This window comes from Aquarana catesbeiana, linkage group LG02 (assembly GCF_042186555.1).
Source record: "Aquarana catesbeiana isolate 2022-GZ linkage group LG02, ASM4218655v1, whole genome shotgun sequence".
Lineage (NCBI taxonomy): Eukaryota > Metazoa > Chordata > Amphibia > Anura > Ranidae > Aquarana > Aquarana catesbeiana.
Window position 1 is genome coordinate 419,852,822 of NC_133325.1, and position 24,942 is coordinate 419,877,763.

The 24,942-nt window shown below is 42.2% G+C and overlaps 1 protein-coding gene across 1 annotated transcript in view; it reads right to left on the minus strand.

Annotated features, from left to right (window-relative positions):
- Window positions 1–24,942, minus strand: part of MAN1C1 (mannosidase alpha class 1C member 1) — a 144,695-nt gene that overhangs the window by 40,708 nt on the left and 79,045 nt on the right. The window contains exons 7-9 of the mRNA XM_073615456.1: window positions 5,296–5,419; window positions 5,039–5,132; window positions 2,823–2,938 (exon numbers count right to left, since the gene is read on the minus strand). Of these exons, the coding sequence (XP_073471557.1) occupies window positions 2,823–2,938; window positions 5,039–5,132; window positions 5,296–5,419 (334 nt within the window). The remainder of the gene's footprint in view (window positions 1–2,822; window positions 2,939–5,038; window positions 5,133–5,295; window positions 5,420–24,942) is intronic.

The following is a 24,942-nucleotide window of genomic DNA, read 5'->3' on the forward strand; positions in this document are numbered from 1 at the left end:
CCCTAGCAATCAGCTACAGTAGTTACTCCTGACAAGGAATTTGGTGAGGAGCTCCCTGACTAAACCCCAGGGCGCTACACTTAAATCAGCTAAATATAGTACAGGCACATCAAAACAAAAGAGGTTCATGGTCTTATTGTTTGTTTTCTTAAGGCTAGGTTCACACTATTTGGTTTTGTTTGTGCCGTGCTTGCGGGGGGCACAACCGCCAATTAATCTGAAGGGGCTGCTATTCCCACGGGAAATGCAGGGAAAAGGTTCCTGCGCTGTTTCTAAAACTTAGCTGCATGGAAATCGCATGGTGTAAATGCTCTGCACTTTCTGATGTGTGGGGGTGCCCTTAAGAATTATTGGCACCTCTGCGCATGTGCAAAAAAATATGCTGATTGCAAAATCTTTCTGAGATGTTATGGTAGCTGAATTATGCTTGTACGTGCAACCATGCTCTCCTGTGTATGGACAACCTTAGTCCATTACACCTTCTCTTAGCATTTAAAAATCATTAGAAGCACTTTATCACTTCTCTAATATCACACCCCAGACTACATGTGTTTGAAGCTGTGCAGCTTTATGCACCTCATAGGAAATTATTTAGAAAAAGCACACATTTTTAGCTGTTATAAAGATTAGAAAGTATTGAAATAACGGTCCATGTCGCCAAATCGAACCCAACACACAGTGACAGAATTTTATGGGGATGTGGTCAGTGAGGTGACGAAATCCATACTTGGTGGTCTTGCCCCCACCTGGTGGGATTTTGGTTGAGGGTCTTTGGACCCTTGTATATCTTTTTTCACATACCTATCTGCAAAGACGCCAAATTGGCACTGCTTCATTGCCTGATCCCAGGCCTGTTTTCCTACCAACAGAAACTGGCCACCTACTTATTTATTGCGGCCAAGCGTGTGATTGCCAGGGCCTGGAAAAAACCTGCTGTCTCATTTGCAGAGGTGAAGAGCTTCCTGACGACCCTTATGATTAATTAAAAGATGACTAGTATCCTCCACTATTGCTTAAGGTGTGGTCCCCGCGGTGGTCCTATGCTCTTCCAACCCTGCACCAGACCAGCTTGGGCCTTCCCATGTAATGTCATATGACCCCCAGCCTGGGGGAACTCTTCCTGCTCTTACCTCCTCTCTCTTCTCTCATCTTCCTCCCCTCTCCTCCCCTTTTGTTTTGTTTTGTTTGTCCCCGCTTTTAGTGGACTTTTTGACCCCCTGTTCCCATTCTAGCCCCTGGACCTATGGGTCCAGGCACCCTGTGTTGTCCCCTGCCCCTTTTCGAGAGGTCATTGTAGTTCAATACATGGTACTTATAACTATGTTCTGTTTGTGGCTTACCATAGTTTTGAATTGTACTCACTGTTTATATCCCCTGCGTGGGAATTTCATGGATGTAGCTGCCTATATATTTCAATAAAAATATTGTACCAGAAAGTATTGAAATAACAGAATTATGGGATGACCTGCCGCAAGAAACATGGGCCAATGTGGCTCAAACCCTGTGTATTGCAAACTCTTTAATACCATACCTCCCAACTTTCTGAGATAAGAAAGAAGGAAACCTTTCTGAACTTAGGCAAAACCCCACTTGGGAGGTTCTCTCCTGGTCAACCACCCCTGCCACAGTATGACTGTATATCATTTAGTACACCAGTACACTAAATGATTGGCTAAATTCTCAAGTATAATTTTTCACCACTACTTAATTTTTCAAAACTACGGATGCAAAAGGTTGGATAAAAGGTGTTATACAGTATAATGCCCCATACACACGGTTGGACTTTGTTCGGACATTCCGACAACAAAATCCTAGGATTTTTTCTGACGGATGTTGGCTCAAACTTGCCTTGCATACACACGGTCACACAAAGTTGTCGGAAAATCCGATCATTCTAAACGCGGTGACGTAAAACACGTACGTCGTGACCATAAAACGGGGCAGTGGCCAATAGCTTTCATCCCTTTATTTATTCTGAGCATGCGTGGCACTTTGTCCGTCGGATTTGTGTACACACGATCGGAATTTCCGACAATGGATTTTGTTGTCGGAAAATTTTATATCCTGCTCTCAAACTTTGTGGGTCGGAAAATCCGATGGAAAATGTGTAATGGAGCCTACACACGGTCAGAATTTCCGACAACAAGGTCCTATCACACATTTTCCGTCGGAAAATCCGACCGTGTGTACGGGGCATGACACTTTTGGTAGTAAATAGTACATTTTATAATTTAGACCCAAAAGAAGGAGAACAAATTTGATTGTAAAATATTTTAAAGGCATTTATCTAATAGAGTAAGAACCTGGACTTAGTTTAGGATAGGACTACAATGTTGTTTTATAAACTGCCCAGAAATCACAGGCCATCTTCCACCAATATGCCTTAGCAATTCAGCACAGCTTATCTATCCTGATAGGTTACAGTATTTTTGTAAAGTTTTCCAAGATAGAAAGTGAAGCATTACTGTAAATTATGACCGTGGCGCTTCCTTATAAAGCCGAAAGCTCTCACACTAGGGATGAGGGGGGCAATGTCATACATTCTTGAAAAGTGGGGGTCATGGTCTTGTGTGGGTAATAGAAAATCAGCAATATCAGTAAGTATTGCGTAGCTGCAAAGTGTAAAGTAATCAAAGTTTCGGTACTTTGAAAATGTATGTGTCTATCTGTTGCTCTAGACATTCCTGCAGAATGTATCGTTAACTGGATAAAAATCATGACTCGTGGGACGACCTTCTGGCACAACAAATATTGGGTTAACAGAAGATTGACCTACATAGTATAATGTATTTAGTTGACAAGACACAAAGCTTGTTTCATACCTCCACAGCTTCATAGTACATGCCCTTTGCTTCATTATCTTGTTTAGCTGACATCAGCCAAGACTTGATTAAGTATTCATAGAAGCTGTCACCAAGTCCTCCAAGAGACACATGATCTATAGTGGGAGAAGTGACACACAATTTGTAGAGAAAGGATGATAAAGAATTTAATCCGACATTTCATTTGTGCGCATGCAAATCTTGATGTTAAGTATCCATGCCAAGCACCTCTTAAATTCCAATTCCTTCTCAGCATTGTCATTTAAAAATTGTCAGTTCATAATTAAGTGTTCTAATACAATGTCTTTTACATGCTAGCTGTGTGATGTTCAAAGAAAATTACATTAGGTTAAGTCTAAAGCTTCTAATTACATCTGACAAGTCACTATGGGCTTAGTGAACAGAAAGAGAAGCAAAAGAAAATTTTCCGTTTTACAGTTAGTGAAAATAATGAAATGTAAAACATGGTTAGATATTAAAGTGAATCTATAGTCAACTAAACCTCAGCTGACTATAGCAATGAAATGCTGCATACAGTACAGTAAATGAAAAATTATCTGCAAATGCCTTGAAGTGTCAAAGGTGTCTGATCTGTCTGCCGCAATGTCCCAGTCCCAATAAAAATCTCAGATCGCCGTCATTACTAGTAAAAAAAAATGAATAATAAAAATGCCATAAATATATCCCCTATTTTGTAGCTATAACTGTTGCTCAAACCAATCAATATACGTTTATTGTGATTTTTTTATCAAAAATATGTAGAAGAATACATATCAGTCAAAACTGAGGAAGAAATTTGTTTTTTTATATTTTTTGGGGTATATTTATTATAGCAAAAAGTTAAATATATTGCTTTTTTTTCAAAATTGTAGCTCTTTTTTTGTTTATAGCACAAAAAATAAAAACCGCAGAGCAGATCAAATACCACCAAAAGAAAGCTCTATTTGTGGGAAAAAAAGGATGTCAATTTTGTTTGGGTACAATGTCGCATGACCACACAATTGTCAGTTAAAGTGATGCAGTGACGCAGTGCCGTATCGCAAAAAATGGCCTGGTCATTAAGGGGGCAAATCCTTCTGGTGCTTAAGTGGTTAACATAAATACCAAAGTTCCTAATTGACCATACCCTCTTCCACATTCTGCACCTTGTTATTGGTCTGTGAGGACAACAATCTTCATCAGAGACCAAGAACCAGATTTTTAGAGTGAAATCATCATCCCTGGATTTCAGGACAACAAAAGTATGTGCAGTGACATCTGAAGTGCCTGCATATTATTGATATGGTCAGCTGACTTCAGGTAAACTTTGACCACACTATTTACTGGAATACCTTTACTCACCTAGGCCCTGATGTCATAATGACAGGAGCATCTATAATATAGCCATAGATGCCCACATAGATAAGGGGCACTCTGTCACCCTTATTATTTTTCTGACAGAACCCTGCATGGTTTCCAGAAAGAAAATATAATCGGCTTTTAATCATTTTCAGACTGTGCTTTGATTTTAATTAGCATATCAGCAGTCACTATAGAGGAGGAAGGAATGGTTGGGAAACTGGCTGACTGGTTTCCCAGAAGCATGCATACCCCAAAGCAGGTGTTTCGTTTTTCTTTGCAATATTTTCTGGGGCGAACTTTAGTTCCACTTTAGTAGGCATCCACAGCCCTTCTTCAAGTTTTATAGACACCTGTCCCCGCTGTGATGAGATCTTAGCTGAGCGGCTGCCTTGGTACCACACAGCCTAATTTGAAAATCTTTTCCTTTGGGTCCAAGACGTTTATGTTGTATTTTAAAGGTAGTCCTATGGAGAAATTGTACTCCATACTCTAGCAGAATACCAACCCATCATGGGATTTAATGGAGATCATGAAGCACAGCAACCAACAGAGAAGATTTTCATAAGAGGCTGTGTGACACCAAAGTGGTTGCACAGCCAAGATATCCTCATAGTGTGGACAGATAAGCCTCTAACTTAGAGGACATCTGGGAATGTCCATCATGCTCAACAGGTGTAACTGCACTAAAATATGCAGTTACATTTTGACAACATTGCAGTTACACTTTTGATACTGAGGTTCGAAAGTGGTTGGTTTTGGGCATCATTCAAAAATGCATAACATACAAACTGCAAAGCTTTCCGGTAAAATTTTTGACCAGTGCAAGAATTCTAATATGACATAGGCTAATAAAAAAAATGTAATTAGGTACATACGCTGAACCCAGCTGCCACTGACAGGGCTGAAATAATTAGGATACAATCCATGTGGTTTTTCTATTTTCTTTAAAGTTTTCCTGATGTTGTTCACCTGCAAGAAATATCAATGTTTGGGAATGGTTTAAAGCTGGAAATTAATTACATCTTGTTGACAAGTAACTGGTATATCTTTACTATATAGAAGTCTAATTTCTTCATTAAAAGACATAGATCAATATAAATATGGCATAAGCATTAAAAACAGGCCAAGTTACCTTCTCAATAAACACTGAATCGCCAGACAGCTCACTGAGTTTCAAGAATTCCAAATGTAAGGTCCCAAATTCTGCTAAAATGCTGCTTCCTGCCGAGGCCCATCCCCAGCTCCAGTTTAATCCACTGAAAGATAGAAGGGCTAATTTATTAAAGCTCAGCTGAAGGAAAAAACCTTATTACACAGATCTAATACACATAAGAAAACTGTTTCACTTGGAAAGCTATTTGCAATTCTGTTCATTTAGTCCTGAGTGTGACAGACTCACCCGAGATAGAGGCTTTTGGAGGGGACTGAATGTCAGCCTTTTGCCTACAGATTATGGGCCCTGGCATTTGGGGTACCCTTGAGGTGTTGTTACTTTGGCTGGTGACTGAGTCATACTGTTGGGACTCATACTGTGGGGAGATACTAATATCATCAACTCCACTCACCTGTCTGATGTCTGCTATAATGTGTTTAATGTAAATGAGTCTAGTCTGGCTTACCACAGCTTCTAAGGGTATTCCACACATTTGTTTGTTCTAATTAACCCTGTGTTGATGTTTATGGTAATGTGTATTGAATAGTCAATGAGCTAGGAGATGTAAAGTCTTAAACCCAAAGGTCATGTCTCTGAGTTACCTAGTCTGGGTAAATGATTTAGTAAACTAGCTCATGTTAATTAGGTTACAGTTGTATTGTAATGCCCCGTACACATGGTCGGATTCTCCGACGGAATATGTGTGATAGGACCTTGTTGTCGGAAATTCCGACCATGTGTAGGCTCCATCACACATTTTCCATTGGAATTTCCGACACACAAAGTTTGAGAGCTTGCTATAAAATTTTCCGACAACAAAATCCGTTGTCGGAAATTCTGATCGTGTGTACACAAATCCGACGCACAAAGTGCCATGCATGCTCAGAATAAATTAAGAGAAGAAAGCTATTGGCTACTGCCCCGTTTATAGTCCCGACGTACATGTTTAAGTCACCGCGTTCAGAGCGATCGGATTTTCCGATAACTTTGTGTGACTGTGTGTATGCAAGACAAGTTTGAGCCAACATCCGTCAGAAAAAATCCATGGATTTTGTAGTCGGAATGTCCGATCAATGTCCGATCGTGTGTACAGGGCATTAGAGTAATATGAGCAGGAGGGGGGGACCTTCTCTAACGGTATATAAAGACTTGCGATTTTGGTTCTAATAAAACAGTCCATGTTAGAAGTGAAACAAGTCTCGTCTTGTTTTGTGCTTATGAGCAGTTGGAATATCTGATATCTATATCCAGATTGGGAGGAAGTAGTATACTGACAGAAGCACTCAAGCGGAGTGTGGGACGTTCCATGACACTGAGATTCACTGAAGTCGAGCAGATGACACCATACCTCTCAACTTTTTCAGATGGGATCGAGGGACACATATTAGCAAAAGTATATAGGTGTAGGATACACCCCCTGTTACGGAGTGTATAATTCTCCTTAAAGGAGAATTATTAAAAAAATATTAGTTAAACCCACAAATGCTTTTTTTTTTAACCACTACTATTCCTTTATATTGATTTTTGAAATGTACAAATGCAGCAATTTAGAAATTGGATGAAAGGTTTAGCACTGGGATATACTTTTTGAAAGATAAAAAGTGCATTTTATATACAACTATATAGATCAGACCAAAATGAGGGACAAATGAGGAGGAAAGAGGGACAGAGGGACTTTGTTCCAAAGCAGGGACATTCCCTCGAAATCAGGGACAGTCGGGAGCTATGTGACACCACTTTTTTTGTTACAGTTAAAAAAAAACAGTGGTGTCATCTCTCCATCCCCAGTTTGCTTAATGGACACTGAAGGAACATCTCTCTGTTTACTTTTCTCTCATTTTCTGTCAGCTTGCTTCTTGCCATTACACTTGCAGCTCAATCAACTAGCTTCCAGTCCAGCCCCTCCCTCGCCCAGTTTGAGCACTGCATTAAAAAAAAAAAAAAGAAAGAAAAAAAAAAAAGGAAAGTATACAATGTGCCACAACTACAAAAATCTCATATAATCTTTAACACATTAATCTAAATTCAAGTCATTTTCAATATTTTTAAATCCTCAGCTTTCATTAAAGAGGAGGGCCCATTAAAAAAAAAAAATTAAAAGTCAGCAGCTACAAATACTGCAGCTGCTGACTTTTAATTGGACACTTACCTGTCCCAAGGTCCAGCGATGCGGGGGATCGAAGCCCCGCTCGCCTCCCCCTCCATTCGGCGGCGCCGGTATTGCAACTGTGGGCGCCGGGCTGTGGCTTCCCAGCCGGGCACCCACTGCGCATGCGCGAGTGGCGCCGCACACCGTGATTGGCCGCTCAGTCACCTGGGACCTGTAATGGGTCCCAGGTGATTAACAAGAGGGAGGGAGCAGAGCCGAGTCCTTCCTGTGCTGAGAGGGAAGTGATGTCACCAGCCCAGGCACTGAAAGAGGCAGACTACGAGGAACCCCCTAGCAACAGGCATTTAGAGGTGAGTTAAAAAAAAAAATTCCAAATTTTTTTTTTTTTTAGGAATTTTCATGTATTTTTTATTTTTGGGGTGGAACACCACTTTAAAATAATACCTGTCCTTCGGATCTTTGTTATCCTTCCTGATATAAGGTCACAATGTCCTATCCCTGCCTCCAGTAGTGCTTCTGAAATGTCAGTCTGTCACATGGGTTTTCAAGAAGGCTACAAGTGGCCAAATTAATCTCTTATAGCGTGAGTGGGGCTGTATTACTAAAGGAATAGAGCATATTTGCAAAGTGTATTTTCACTTATCTTAGAGAGTTAGGTGAAACATATTGAAACTTCACCTCATTCAGTAAACTATGTGAATTTTTCTTTGCAAAATTAATTTTCACTTAGCTTAGTAAATGAGGTAAGGTCCTGCTGACTTCAATTTCCCAATCATGCGTGGGCAAAATTTCTGTTTCTTATGTTTATTGCAGATATGACACACATACAGAATAAGCGGATAGTTATAAGTATAGCCAAATGTGCCAGCATGTGCCTTGCGGCAATAAGCAATCAGAGTACACAAGAACAGTACATATGAGCAAACAAGCCTGTGTCTTGTATACCTCCCCCAACGATACAATGACTAAAAAAGAAATAACACAGTGCATAGGGTTGGTTAGTCATTTCCCTGAGCAACACTTGATCCCTGATGGGAATATAAATTATTGAAAGTGAGAGCAGATGTACTCCAACCCTCCCAAATGTTCTGATGCTTATATGGACAGTTTTTATTTTTTTATATTATGTTTTCATATGAAATTATTTGATTGACCGATGCAATCCACCGGCCCGGTATTGGTAAGCTGTATTGGTAAGCTAATAGCCATTCTCTTCAGTGCTATGAAAAAAGTCTCTTAAAAAAAAAAAAACTAATGTATTGAGGACACACCATCTTATCCAGGATTCAAAAGAGACGTTTTCAAATGTTTCTTGAGTCCAGGTTACTGCTAGGGACAATAGAGAGGTAAGCATCTCGACTATCTGGTTCCAGTCTGAGGATAGCACCGGACATGACTAGATTAAGTGGCTGTAGGGCTGTGTACATTTTATACAATTTGTTGAGGGTAAATGACCCACCATAAATGAGATTAAGTAGGTCTGATGAATAATATATAGTGGAGTATGCTTATTATTGACTGCCTTTGATACCAACAGGTGGGAGGAATATACGTCCTCCTAAATTTCATCAGATATCAAAGGTATACAAGAAGAACAGAATGTCTAGTTTCCTGTACCATCAACCAGTACAGGCCTCAACTCCGCTAATGTGAATCCATACTCCCAGAGGCAGTCAATGTGCCATATACCCTCATAAGGCAAACTGAAATTCAGCCATCTTCCACACAACCACTGTCCAAAAAAAAAAAAAAAACAGTCAGCCCACATGTTTCCAGTCATAATACAAGTCATGTTTTCCTCTTGCCCTGTCATGGGGGTGCCTAGCAGCTACTCTTTCCCTTACTGAACCCAAAGGGAACAAGGTGAGTGTGCAGGGCAAGCCTTGGCCAGAGAAAGCCCTTCTTCTTAGCAGACTACATCTGGAACAGGATCCAAAGCTCCAAGCTTTCCACAGGGGCCAACTCTCCTCTGCTTACTCCAGTACCTGAACTCCACCCACAATTACTCCACAGACCATGCTAGGGAAAAGGGAATCTTCTAATGGCCACATAAGAAACTACATAGAAGCCAGTTAAATGCTGATTGTGGGATTGTAAGTTAACATCAGTTATTTAAATGCTAAAATAGAGGTACCATTGGATTGGGCCATTCCTGCTTCATCTTTGGGTCTCTGCAGGGTATCAAGTTTCAGATTGTGTCTGGTGTTAAACCAGACGAAGTTTGAGAAGTGTGAGTTCAGTTCTGTGAAGAAGGATTTAAGTATGGGCAAATGCATTCATGATGTAATGTAAAATGTATACTTTGGCGATAGGATCATTTTGATTAAGTTGATCCTGCTGGCAACTGAGAAAGGTAGCCACACCCAAACCAACAATTTATGTTTGACTTGTAAGATGGGATCTATGCTAGTGGCATTGGCTTTGGCAGGATCTAGTTTCTTTAACTCTCCTTGCACATGGTTGGGTATCCTTTGCAAAGTGATTTTTACTTTGTTTCATCTCATTGACTAAGATAAGTGAAAAATCACTTTGAAAGTTAAAATGCTTTAGTCCTTAAGTAGATCAGGATCAATAAGTATGTGTTAAACTGAAACAGGAATATTCAGTATTACTTATAGATATTCTGCATGGTATTCAGTTGTGGAGTGGTGGTATGCTTTGTATTGGCTGCTCAATGATTGCAGCTATATAACTTTTATCCCTTGGTACTTTGTTAAAAGTTTTCTCCACATTCTTGTTTGCACTGACACATTAGATGAAATGTCCTGCAGAGCTGTGGCATTGACTACCCAAGTCACCTCCTTGATTTTGTAAAATTCTTATGTCCTGTGAAGCCGTTATATTAATTTTATCTTTCTTGGGAGACTTATAGAATTGCCATCTCTGGTCTCCTTTTGAAAATGCTAGTTTCCTGACCATTTTGCAGGCTCCTTAGCTTTATTTTTTTCTGAGTCTCTGACCATGACAAAGTGTGCAGATCAAGAAAATTATAGAAAAATTCCATGTCTTGAACCGCATGCTTGTTCTAGGGTGGTGGCTTAAAGTACTGAACTTAGAGGGTCATTCTTACAGCTAGTTAATTAGTACTTTTAGAAACAGAGGTCAACAATGGTAGACTCAATTTTTTGCATATGATAGATTTCCTTTTAAACCTTTCACTGATTTTGCAGTAATTTGTGATATTTTTAAAGTATATCTAAAGCCCACACTTTTTTTAGTTGAGGCTTGAGTGGTGAGGGCCCTGGGTTAAAACCCCTCACAGGTTTTAATTATTGTTTGTGTCCCTGTTAGTGAATTTACTTTTTCTATTTGTCCTAGTGGCCAATAGTGGTCTAGAACAGTATTTCTCAACCTTTTTTCAGTCAAGGTACCCCATTCTAAAATGTAAAACTATTCTAATATTTTTACATAATGCAGCAACATCCACACTAGTAAGACACCCAGCATTCGAGGGAATTTATTATTCCAAAGCAAATACACTTTTGCAAACTGGTACTGACTAGTATTCCAATGTTTCTCTTCTTCCTCAGTTTTCCTCCATCACTCACGCTTCATCCACACGCCAGCTTGTATACAATTTATGGGCAATTTTTAGGCATTTTGCCAAGGTATCCCTGAAGAAACCTCAAGGCACGCTGGTTCAAAGAGCCTGGTCTAGAACACTTCTTGGGTCACTAGATCAGGAGTAGAGGGATATCTTCCAATGGGGACATTTTTTCCAATAACCACTGTCCAGGAGGGAGTTCCCCTCACATTGGAGAGATTTCTCCTTACCCTTGTTGTGCCTGCAGGCAGTAAGAGAAGTGAAGTCTTTCCCATATGACACAAATGGCAAAAGAAAACTGACATGGTTTGTAATCTTCTCTACTCCATCCAAAATGAAAATAAAAGTTTTAGCTTAGATATACTTTAACACCATGAAACATGGGCAGCTGGACTACTCTGGAACACAAGCTTCACTGATCTCTACAATAGCTAAACCCAGTCCAACAAGGGATGAATCACACATACCCTTTTCCCCAATTGGCAGTCATCTATGTTCAGCTTTAAAATGAGAATGAGATTGGTTTAACCTCCCTGGCGGTATGATTATTTCAGAGTTTTGCCTCTCAAAGCGGTACAATTATTTTGCATAGACATTTGGAGTTTTATATTGTAGGTGTGTAATTCTTAGCAATAACACACTTAGATCTGTCCACCACGAGTCTAGTAGATATCCCGTGTATGATGAAGTTTGAAACACAAAATCATGAATTATAATATAATAAATAAATATAAATAACTAAAAAAATAATAATATAATAATAATAAAATTAATTTCCCCACGATTCACTATCGCACAATTCTACAAGTGTTCTAATTTACTATCGCTGTTTTCTAGCTGGTCTAAAGCCACTTTTGACGTAAAGGGACACTCTTTGGTTGCTATGGACAATCTCAAGTTTCCAGGCAGAAAGAACAGTATATATAATATAAAACTTCATGCAGGGCATATGCCAAAGCACTGGGGACAAAAGGGAAGTGAAATGATTTCATACAGTACTGTAATCTGTAAGATTACAGTACTGTATGTTATAATTTTTACATTTTTGAATTTGCCGTAAGGCTCCGCCCCCTTGCGTCACGCCGCTCACAGGGAACGGAGCATGGCACAGAGAGGCTTTGGGCAGAGGACAGGATCGCAGACACAGCGGGGGACATCGCAGGATCCTGGGGACAAGGTAAGTATACCGCACCAGGATCCTGAGATGTAATCCCGAGTGTGGCCCGGGGTTACTGCTAATGGTGCTGAAATTTAACCCCGAGCCACACGCGGGAATGCCGTCAGGGAGGCTACGCACTTACTTGGCTAAAATGAATTATGCAGATGCCACCTCTGTGTGACTGATGGTAAAGCTGTAATTCACTGTTGAAGACTATGCTACATACAGTAAGTGGGATCCTCTTCTGAAGGGTTATAACAAAGTTACATTCCTTGTTACGTTTATTTATTGGCAGGTTCATATGTTTACCCTTTTAGATTTGTGGATGTAGTGCTATAATTAAAACAACGCACAATTAGTATAGTAATAAAAGAAATGAACTTAGCCTCGGTTAAAGATGTAGTACAGATGATAAACTGGATAAATACAGCTTCAATTCAATCCAGGGAGCTCCTTAACTTCTGCAAACATCAGAAAGTCTTGGAGTCGGCAATCTACACAAGGTTCTAGGCACATTCACTAATGTGTCCTAGACGAGGCTCTTTGTTCTCTTGTATATACAGTATGTGGAAGTTATTGAAGGGGCCCCCAAATTAAACTAGTTTGAACCAGTTCAGTCTGGTTATAACGGTTTTGAGGTAAGGAATGTAACCATATGTGGTAAGGTCAGAAAGATCAGGGTATGCAGAAAAGAAGCAGCATAAACAGATGTAACCAGTATGCAGATATATATACAGAAGTGACCCGTACTACAATGGGTGCTCAAGTGACATCCCCTCTGTACAGTAAACATAAGCATTACTCGCTCCTGCACCTCCACCACTCAAGAGATGCCTTGTATTTTTTCCAACTAATACAAGACGTTCTCTGATACTTTAATTTTAGCACATAGAAGGGAAGTAGCTCAAGCACCTGTTGAAAGAGCACGCCACTTACTGTATGTAGCCCAGGCTACAACAGTGAATAACAGCTTCATCATCAGCCACATGGAGGTGGCATCTGGTTAATTACTTTGAGCCAACCTTGGCCAAAGTGCATGTTTAAAGAGATTGTAAAGGTAAAAAAAAAAAAATTATAACAAACATCTCTATACTTCCCTGCTGTGTGTTATGGAATTGCACAGAGTGGCCACAAACCTCCTCTTCTCAGGTCCCCTGCTGCCGCTCCTGGCCACTCCTCTCTTTCCAATGCCCCCACAGGAAGCTGCTTCCCATGTGGAATTCGTGCGTGCTCGCTCCCAAGCCCCGCTGCTGCATCTATTGACACAGACAGCAGGACTTGGCCCTGCCTCTCGCACCCTCGTTACTTGCTTTGATTGACAGCACTGGGAGCCAATGGCTCCTGGTGCCCCAGCAAAGCCAGCGAGACCCATAAGTGAGGGGAGAGAAGAGCTGCAGATGTGCACAGCACTGGATCGAATGAAGGGCTTAGGTTAGTAGAAGGGGGGGTGAGGAGGGATGCTGATGCCTAAACATTCTTTACCTTAAAACAAGGAATGCATTAAGGTAAAAAAATGTTTAGGCTTTAGAACCATTTTAACTAATTTCATTCTCGGAGTACCTTATACTCCTAAAACCATAGCAACTAAGGAGAGGAAAATTACACAGGATCCAAAGAGGAAAGGGAAAGACACAGATTTCTTTGAAGGTAACCACATGGCAAATTTCTTGCTGTCATTAGAGCTAATGGGTTGCCACATAGCAATTTGTATATTGCTTCTATGGCTTGCCGATTTCTTTCATCTTTCTGTCTACTTCATGTAAATTCTGATTATAATTTTCTTTCATTGCCTCTCTCCCTGTTTCTACTGGTGGCTCACTGATATTTGGCATTACTGCTTATTATCCTTGTTGCAATTTGTGTTTTTGTGTATGCTGAAAAATCTGCGGTAATTACAAAGACACATCTGAAAATAGTCACTCTAGGAAGGAAGTCTGCGGCTTCTGAAACTAATGAGGTGTTGTCACAAAACTAAGCTGATGAGGTGTCACAAAACTTGTGCATGCAGAACATCATTGTCAGATCAGCCTGCGTTAAGAACATTGTGCAATGGTAGATTTACCCAGAGCAATTCTGATTCTGAATGTGAAACAGTTTCTCCAAATTGTCTTATGACTTAAAGGAATAGTAACAGTTTTGGGGCACCAAATAATTTCTTAACATCTAAAAATGTTTAAAACAATATACTTTTTTTTTTGCTATTTGTATACATTTTATTTACAGATAAACATTAAGTGCAGGGTGCACCCAAAAACCCGCTGTTTTCTAAAGAAAGAACACAGAAGCTGTTTGCCTTCAAACAATCTTTCTTGACATGCACCCAATCTGAAAAGAGCAGGCGGAGAGGGAGAGTAGGCGAATGAACTACTCCCGACTCATACAGTTGTGTCTGTACATTACAGCTATTGAGCTCTATAAACAACATTTGTTCTTCAAAAAAGATAAGAATAGATGGGTAACTGAAAAGAAGCCTATAACTCTTATGCCCCGTACACACGGTCGGATTTTCCGATGGACAATGTCCGATCGGAGCGTGTTGTCTGAAATTCCGTGTGTGGGCTCCATCGGACATTTTCCATCGGATTTTCCGACACACAAAGTTGGACAGCAGGAGATAAAATTTTCCGACAACATAATCCGATCGCGTCAATTCCGACCGTGTGTGGCCTGTTCCGACGCACAAAGTGCCACGCATGCTCAGAAGAAATTCCGACACGGGACAGCTCGGTCTGGTAAACTTAGCAATGGATACAGCACTTTCGTCACGCTGCAATGTTAAAAATGGTTTAATACAGCGCACTCTCTTCTTCTTTATAATGTGACAAGAATTAAGTAGTTTTGATGCTCATATTCACACACACTTCTCACAAACTTATTTCGTTACTATTTATCGGGATTCCCTCAATATATTTTGATTTCTCACATCTGACAACATATTTTTTTTATTTTTTTTGGACTTTAATGTAGATTCTTTTTTTGTTTTTCTCTTTTTTAATTTTGTTTTATGGTGATTTTGATTAGTACTCCCGAAAATGTTTGTGTGTTTTTTGTGACAAGTTCCCACAACACCATTGATATGTTGTTCTATTTAATCTGTAGGAGATTGTTTGGTGTTGTTGTCCCTTGTTAATTTCACATTGTACTTTAGAAATGTACCTGAATCGTCACCAACAAACTGTCCTTTTTGGATGAAAACACACACAGGAGAGTAGAATTTACCTAAAAAAATTTTATTAAGGGGTCACAACTATAAACAAAGAGGGAGGCAACGCTGGAGAAACTGCAGAAGTAGGCGAAGCCTTGGACCCCCAGGGCAGACATAAATTATTTAAAAGCAAAATTGGTGGCCTGAGGAGTCCTTATCTAAGGGAGGGCAGTGTGGTCCAGAAGTCCCAGAGATCCGGAAAGCAGCAGATGACATCTGTGTCCCCAGGCTGTGGTCATACGAGAGACTGCAGCTTTTGTAAGACCAGTCTGAACCCAGGGCAATCACTCTTTGGTCTTCCTTCCACGCTTCCTTCCAGCCTTTGGCTGTGGTGGTGGAGTTGTGGCAGCAGGAGGAGGAGGAGGATCGTCGATCTCAATGACATCCGTCTTGTGTGTCAGTTCCCCACTCTCCCCCTTACGTAGGACTTTATAAATCAGGTCCTCAGAGATCTTGCGTTGGCCCTCCTGCATGCCCTGCAATTTGGTGGCAGCCATGCAGGCAAAGGCCTCTTCAGGACTGGGGAAGGCTCTGAGGGACGCCGAAGCCTCCTGGATCAGCCTGTACGCTGAATCCTGCACAGGACTGGGAGTCATCTTCCTGGCTCGTTTATGTGGCAGGCGGAGGGGAGGAACCTGAGACTCAGTCAGGCTGCGACTTGTCCCAGGCTTCTCTTGGCTGACACTTAGCCCCGCCTCCTCCTGGCTGCCACTAATCCCCGCCTCCTCCTGGCTGCCACTAATCCCCGCCTCCTCCTGACTGCCACATTCCACAGCCTCCTCCTGGCTGAGGTCTTCCTGTGTATGAAAAAGGGACATAGTTTTAGTATTGTTTTCATCAATCACACACAATTTTCACCTCCTGACTGCTGCAAATTGAATGTTAACAAATATAACAGACTATCCTTCTGAGCCCAGCATTTTGCATTCTTGTCCCAATTTTGGGTGCCCACTACTGTCTATTGATATGTAAAACACTTTTTTTAATCAGCAATTAATGATCAATAATAACATCTAGTAAACATCATTTATTTATTGCCCAGAAATCTGTAGAAGAATGCTATACCTGACTCCAGCTGGGCTCCTCCACTTCTTCCTGGCTGGAAGGCCCAGGTTGGACATCGGAAGCCTCAGCTGGTATGGAAGGAAGAGTGGAAGGAAGAGTGGAGAGGGATTCCCTGAGTTCAGTGTGGTCTGACAGAAATCGCAGTCTCTCATAGTACCACAGCCTGGGGACATAAATGTCATCTGCTGCAGCTCCGGATCTCTGGGAATCTGTGACCTTCTTGCGCTCCCTAAGATAAGTGCTCCTCAGGCCACCAATTTTGGCTTTTAAATAAGGGATGGTTGCCGTGGGGACCACCGGCTTCACCAACTCCAGCAGTTTCTCCAGCGCTGCCTGCCTCTTCTGTTTGTGATTATAGTGGGGGTGTCTCACCTGCCACAGACAGGGCAGCTCCCTGTACTTGTCAATGAACAGGGGCAGGAAATTGTGGTCGTTGAACCCATCCATTTTCTCTGCAAGACACAACACAAGACAAACCCTAATGTCAGGCCAAACTCCCCTAATCTTGTTACAATATAGGCTTCCATTTCGAAGCAGTATAGGCCCTACCTTCGTTAGCACGATCGGCGTCTCCGATGCTCCTTCCTCCACTCACAGATCGTACGTAAGACGCGCGCGTTACGATTTATACACACTGCGCATGCGTATAACTCCGCCCGCCCCTGACGTTCTTTCTATTCTATTCCCCGCCCCTTTTTGTTCGGCGCAGTGGAGGAAGAGCACATGGCGGATAGACAGCAGGATCGTGCTAATTACAGCAACGAGGAGGAGGAGGAGGAGGAAAGGCCGGAGCCTGAAATGTCCCGATCCAGAAGGAGATTAAAGGACTCAAATATGTCCTTTGGGGAGATGTTGGAGATGGTGGACATCCTGAAGAAGGCCGACTATGATGGAAATTATGGGCCTTACCCCAACCCCAATGTCCGAAAGGCCAAGATCATGGCGAAAGTGGTCAGGAGTCTGCACCGGAAATTCGGGGTACGACGATCAAAAGATCAGCTCAGGAAGCGGTGGTCGGACCTGAAATTACGAGAACATGAGCAGTATAGAAAGATCTGGAGAGTGCTGCAAAAAAGTAAGTAGTTGTGCTGTGTTCCTATTTTTTTTTTGTGTTTATTACATTCGTGCTGCTCCATGTGCTTTTAGGAACTGTTGTACAGTTTAAAATGGCAACTTTCATGGGCACATTATTTGTTCGGATCACACATTTTTATTTCGGACGATAAAATACCATTGTTTAGGCCATATGCATTTGGCCACCATTTTGACGCCCTATACTTGTCTTCAAAGAATTGGGTTGTGTAGATGGCTTTGTTACTAGAATGAAATGCAAACTAGATTGTGTGTAAGGAGAGGACACTCAGCAGCTGTTTTCACATCTGGACGCTGGAGCACTAGTGTGGGACCCCAGAACACCATTTTTATTAGGGGGGCCACACAGGTGCTCCAGTGTATACTATAGGGGGGTCTCCATCTGTGAAGCTTGTACTAAACAGGTAAAGTATTGCAGGTTGACAAAGGACACTAAAAAAGCTACATCTTGGAACTCGGCTAAAATAGATAATTGTACCCCACTTCCAAGCAATGTTTCATCTTTATAGTTCTGCCATCAAATATCTGTGTGCTAATTATACCATTTTTGTTTTACATAGGGGAGAAAAGACTCGGAGGACACCCCTCATCCGAGGAGACCAGAGCCCCCCCCCCCTCTGGAAGAAGCGGAAATCCACCCAACACAAGATGAGCAGGAGGAAGAAGACGTGGTGGAACTAGTCACCACAACAGGTGAGTGTCTGCAACCACAGGCTCAGATAAGAGATGGATGGCGGCATTTTTTTTAGACCTAATTTATTTTGGGTTTCCTCTCTTTTTAGGTGATCGTGAGGTTGTGGATGAAGATCCTTTCACATCAGAAAGTGCCCAGATCCTGATCGGGGAGATCATGGGGTGTAATTTACAATTGGAAAACATCAAGCAAAACATCAATGATGTTATTCCAAAATATAAAAACATCATTGATGTTTTGGGGCGAGTTTAAAGCCCCTCCAAATCACTTTCTTCTTTTGTGTGCTACAATGTGCGAAATGTTTTTGTGATTTTTCCCAAAGCCAAATTTGGAGGATGCACACAGTGTGTCAACATGTGCTATCTGCCATCACGGGAGATCAATGGACGCGTTTTGGGGGTGGAACCCCTTCCTCAATAATAAAGTAGCGGTGAGGAAGGGCTTTCTCCCCCAAAACACGTCCCTTGATCCCCCGTGATGGCAGATAGCACATGTTGACATTGTGAAATTTGTGTGCATCTTCCAAATTTGGCTTTTCCAGGGGTGATTTCCCCCCATCTGAACGCAATATCAAACACAGTTCCTAAATACTCATGTCTGATATTGCCTTCAAGTTCTACCAAATGTGAACTTTGTAAGATCAAGATTTGTGTCTTTCTTGTGGGTTTTACACACGCCTGTTTTCTTTAAAATGGACATTTTGATTTTGGATAATGACACCACAAAAATTGTTATACAACAAACATGTTGGTTTGTCAGAAAAACCTTTGGTAAATGCACATGTGATTGTGCAGGTATTAACCACTTCAGCCCCGGAAGGTTTTACCCCCTTCCTGACCAGAGCACTTTTTACAATTCGGCACTGCGTCGCTTTAACTGCTAATTGCGCGGTCATGCAATGCTGTACCCAAACGAAATTTGCGTCCTTTTCTTCCCACAAATAGAGCTTTCTTTTGATGGTATTTGATCACCTCTGCCGTTTTTATTTTTTGCGCTATACACGGAAAAAGACCGAAAATTTTGAAAAAAAATGATATTTTCTACTTTTTGTTCTAAAAAAAATCCAATAAACTCAATTTTAGTCATACATTTAGGCCAAAATGTATTCGGCCACATGTCTTTGGTAGAAAAAATGTCAATAAGTGTATATTTATTGGTTTGCGCAAAAGTTATAGCGCCTACAAACTAGGGTACATTTTCTGGAATTTACACAGCCTTTAATTTATGACTGCCTATGTCGTTTCTTGAGGTTTTAAAATGGCAGGGCAGTACAAAACCCCCACAAATGACCCCATTTTGGAAAGTAGACACCCCAAGGAATTTGCTGAGAGGCATGTTGAGCCCATTGAATATTCATTTTTTTTGTCCCAAGTGATTGAATAATGACAAAAAAAAAAAAAATTACAAAAAGTTGTCACTAAATGATATATTGCTCACACAGGCCATGGGCATATGTGGAATTGCACCCCAAAATACATTTAGCTGCTTCTCCTGAGTATGGGGATACCACATGTGTGGGACTTTTTGGGAGCCTAGCCGCGTACGGGGCCCCCGAAAACCAATCACTGCCTTCAGGATTTCTAAGGGCGTACATTTTTGATTTTACTCCTCACTACCTATCACAGTTTTGAAGGCCATAAAATGCCCAGATGGCATAAAACCCCCCCAAATGACCCCATTTTGGAAAGTAGACACCCCAAGCTATTTGCTTTGAGGCATGTTGAGTCCATGGAATGTTTTATATTTTGACACAAGTTGCGGGAAAGTGACAAATTTTTTTTTTTTTTGCACAAAGTTGTCACTAAATGATATATTGCTCACACAGGCCATGGGCATATGTGGAATTGCACCCCAAAATACATTTAGCTGCTTCTCCTGAGTACGGGGATACCACATGTGTGGGACTTTTTGGGAGCCTAGCCGCGTACGGGGCCCCGAAAACCAATCAGTGCCTTCAGGATTTCTAAGGGCGTACATTTTTGATTTTACTCCTCACTACCTATCACAGTTTCGGAGGCCATGGAATGCCCAGGTGGCACAAACCCCCCCCAAATGACCCCATTTTGGAAAGTAGACACCCCAAGCTATTTGCTGAGAGGCATGGTGAGTATTTTGCAGCTCTCATTTGTTTTTGAAAATAAAGAAAGACGAGAAAAAAAAATTTTTTTTTCTTTTTTCAATTTTCAAAACTTTGTGACAAAAAGTGAGGTCTGCAAAATACTCACTATACCTCTCATCAAATAGCTTGGGGTGTCTACTTTCCAAAATGGGGTCATTTGGGGGGGTTTTTTGCCACCTGGGCATTCCATGGCCTCCGAGACTGTGATAGGCAGTGAAGAGTGAAATCAAAAATTTACGGCCTTAGAAAGCCTGAAGGCGGTGCTTGGTTTTCGGGGTCCCGTACGCGGCTAGGCTCCCAAAAAGTCTCACACATGTGGTATCCCCGTACTCAGGAGAAGCAACAGAATGTATTTTGGGGTGTAATTTCACATATTCCCATGGCATGTTTGAGCAATATATCATTTAGTGACAACTTTGCGCAAAAAAAAATAAAAAAAATAAAAAATTGTCTCTTTCCCGCAACTTGTGTCACAATATAAAATATTCCATGGACTCGACATGCCTCTCAGCAAATAGCTTGGGGTGTCTACTTTCCAAAATGGGGTCATTTGGGGGGGGGTTGAACTGTCCTGGCATCTTATGCACAACATCTAGAACAATGGTTCTCAACCCTACCAGTGCCGTGACCCTTCGATAAAATTTCCCAAGTTGTGGGGACCCCTAACAGTAAAATTATTTTCGTAGCGTGGGTTGTCAGCACCCAAGGCAAGACAAGTAATTTGCGCCCTTAACCCACGGACATTTAGTGCTCCCCGAGTCCCTTCCACTCATACAGTATTAAAACCCCTTATGGTACATTTTAGGATATACCACTCTTTCTCTTTGTTCTCCTTTCTTTCCCTTTTATCTCTCTCTATCCTAATTTCTTGGAGTTCCCCCCCCCCCATCCCTCTCTCTAGCCGTGTTTCTTGTTCTTTCTCTTATTCTTTCTCTCCCTTTTTCTTTGTTCCCCCCTCTCTTTTCCTCTCCCTTCCAGTGCTGGGGGAAGTTCTGATCAGCCAACTTAGGTGCTCATGATGAAGGTCATCTGCTGATCAGATAACTGTAGTGAGGACTTTTAATGGCAACTAATCACAGGTAGTGTTACTCAATGTGTCTCCGGCTTCACTGTATCTCCGACTTTGTTGTGTCTCGTACCAGTGACACCTATGCCGAAATCAGGAGGTGGTCTCTCCTCCAGCCCCTCCCACTTCACATTCCTCACCAGTCAGCTGACCTCTAGTCTCTACCCCCAGCCGTGAAGCGGCTGCGAAGAGGTTGAGTGGGCGGCCACGGGCTCCAGAAACAGGCCAGTTGGGCGGCCACAGGCTCGAGGGTCAGCCCTTTTGGGTGGCCGCGAAAAGGCTGGGAGAGAGGTGTGGGCTTCAGGAACAGCCCAGGATTCGGTGACCCCTGGCGAATCGTCATTCGACCCCCGAGTGGGTCCCGACCCCCAGGTTGAGAACCACTGATCTAGAAGCTTATGTCACACATCACACACTCTTCTAACCACTTGAAGACAAAGCCCTTTCTGACACTTTTTGATTACATAAAAAAATTATTTTTTTTTGCAAGAAAATTACTTTGAACCCCCAAACATTATATATTTTTTTAAAGCAAATGCCCTACAGATTAAAATGGTGGGTGTTTCATTTTTTTTTTTCACACAGTATTTGCGCAGCGATTTTTCAAACGCATTTTTTGGGGAAAAAACACACTTTTTTAAATTTTAATGCACTAAAACACACTATATTGCCCAAATGTTTGATGAAATAAAAAAGATGATCTTAGGCTGAGTACATGGATACCAAACATGACATGCTTTAAAATTACGCACAAACGTGCAGTGGCGACAAACTAAATACATTTTTAAAAGCCTTTAAAAGCCTTTACAGGTTACCACTTTAGATTTACAGAGGAGGTCTACTGCTAAAATTACTGCCCTCGATCTGACCTTCGCGGTGATACCTCACATGCATGGTGCAATTGCTGTTTACATTTGACGCCAGACCGACGCTTGCGTTCGCCTTAGCGCGAGAGCAGGGGGGACAGGGGTGCTTTTTTTTTTTTTTTTTTTTTTTTCTTTATTATTATTATTTTTTTATCTTATTTTTAAACTGTTCCTTTCATTTTTTTTTTTTTTAAATCATTTTTATTGTTATCTCAGGGAATGTAAATATCCCCTATCATAGCAATAGGTAGTGACAGGTACTCTTTTTTGCAAAAATTGGGGTCTATTAGACCCTAGATTTCTCCTCTGCCCTCAAAGCATCTGACCACACCAAGATCGGTGTGATAAAATGCTTTCCCAATTTCCCAATGGCGCTGTTTACATCCGGCGAAATCTAAGTCATAAAATGCTTGTAGCTTCCGGTTTCTTAGGCCATAGAGATGTTTGGAGCCACTCTGGTCTCTGATCAGCTCTATGGTCAGCTGGCTGAATCACCGGCTGCATTCTCAGGTTCCCTGTTGAGACAGGAGAGCCAGAGAAAAACACGGAAGACGTTGGGGGGGGGGGGCATTCCCTCCCACTGCTTGTAAAAGCAGTCTAGAGGCTAATTAGCTGCTAGGATTGCTTTTACATGAAAGCCAATCGCTGGCTGAAAAGAATGATACCAAGATGATACCTAAACCTGCAGGCATCATTCTGGTATAACCACTCAAAGTCGTGAATGGCATACCTGAAGACAAAAAAATGGTTAACAATAAAGCACAGTAAACGGTAAGGTATAAAAAATTGCATATCTGAAAAGCAAACATGTTAAAACATAACAACAATAAAACATTGCAGAATAGAATACAGTAAAAAAGAGCAGAACAATAGAGAGAGAATAGAGAGAGAGAACAATAAAACAACAACTATTTTTATTTTATTTTATATTTTTGTTTGTGTTTTTTTTTTTTTTTTTACACTTTTTTTTGTAACTAACTTTTATAACTGTAACCGGTTCCAGGTTCGGGTCTCTCAAAATGCGATGGCATCTTGGGAGACCCTGTGAAAGTGCGCCTAGTCTGTGCAATGCTGTACCCTACGCTAATACTCAACTAGTGAATGGTAGTGTTCAAAACATTCACCAATGCAAAGACCAGGATTGTCAGGACAGGAGGGACAATAATAGAGGGTGTCACGCCTATATCCGCGCTTGCTGCAGACACGACATCTTTTTTGGGGGGGTTCGTTGGGTAGGGGTACTCGGGAGGACATAAAGAAAATGCCTCTCATGCAGCCGACTGCATTTGGTTGGGGATGTGAATGGGGGAAGTACGGGCGCTGCAGAAGTGGTGGGTTCCCAATTAGGATTGGCGAATGCAGCAGGAAGGGCACTATGGGCACGACGGGCCTGTGTTTGTCTTCTTGGTGGCAGCGGGACACTACTTGTGCTTGCCACCTCACCAGCTTGAACTGCATTTATGGGACTCGCCATGTCACCAAGTGTTACTGCAGTGCTGGTTTGACTACGACCGGGGTGTACTAGGCTGCTGGTGCTTGCCAGTTCACCAAAACGCTACCAAAAAAACTGTTAGCGATCGCAGGGATCAGGCCTGACTCTGCGAACGCTGCAGTTATGCGTTTAGTGTTTTGTAAGTGACAGTGATCGATCGATACTGCACTTGGGTGGGCTGGGCTGGGCTGGGCCGGGCGGAGGGGCAAAACGCAGGTGCTAGCAGGTATCTGGGCTGATCCCGCTAACACTGCGTTTGTGGGAACCCTAAACTGCTGGGGACGCTAGTATAGATCTGATCAGATCAGATATTGATCCGATCAGATACTATACCACTAAGGGAGGTGTACGGTGTGTGCGTGGGTGTTAGCGGTACTGGCGCTAACCTGATGCTGCCTGGGGCTGGTGCTTGCCAGTTCACCAAAACGCTACCAAAAAAACTGTTAGCGATCGCAGGGATCAGGCCTGACTCTGCGAACGCTGCAGTTATGCGTTTAGTGTTTTGTAAGTGTCAGTGATCGATCGATACTGCACTTGGGTGGGCTGGGCCGGGCGGAGGGGCAAAACGCAGGTGCTAGCAGGTATCTGGGCTGATCCCGCTAACACTGCGTTTGTGGGAACCCTAAACTGCTGGGGACGCTAGTATAGATCTGATCGGATCAGATATTGATGCGTTCAGATACTATACCACTAAGGGAGGTGTACGGTGTGTGCGTGGGTGTTAGCGGTACTGGCGCTAACCTGACGCTGCCTGGGGCTGGTGCTTGCCAGTTCACCAAAACGCTACCAAGAAAACTGTTAGCGATCGCAGGGATCAGGCCTGACTCTGTGAACGCTGCAGTTATGCGTTTAGTGTTTTGTAAGTGACAGTGATCGATCGATACTGCACTTGGGCTGGGCCGGGCGGAGGGGAAGAACGCAGGTGCTAGCGGGTATCTGGGCTGATCCCGCTAACACTGCGTTTTTGGGAACCCTAAACTGCTGGGGACACTAGTATAGATCTGATCGGATCAGATATTGATCCGTACAGATACTATACCACTAAGGGAGGCGTATGCTGCGTGCGTGGGTGTTAGCGGTACTGGCGCTAATCTGACGCTGCCTGGGGCGACGCATATCACCGCCGGGCGATCAGGGGGCTAAACCTTTATTAGGTAATAAACGGCGGGTCCCCTGACACTATAAAAAATAAACGAACTAACCAGCGTCACCCG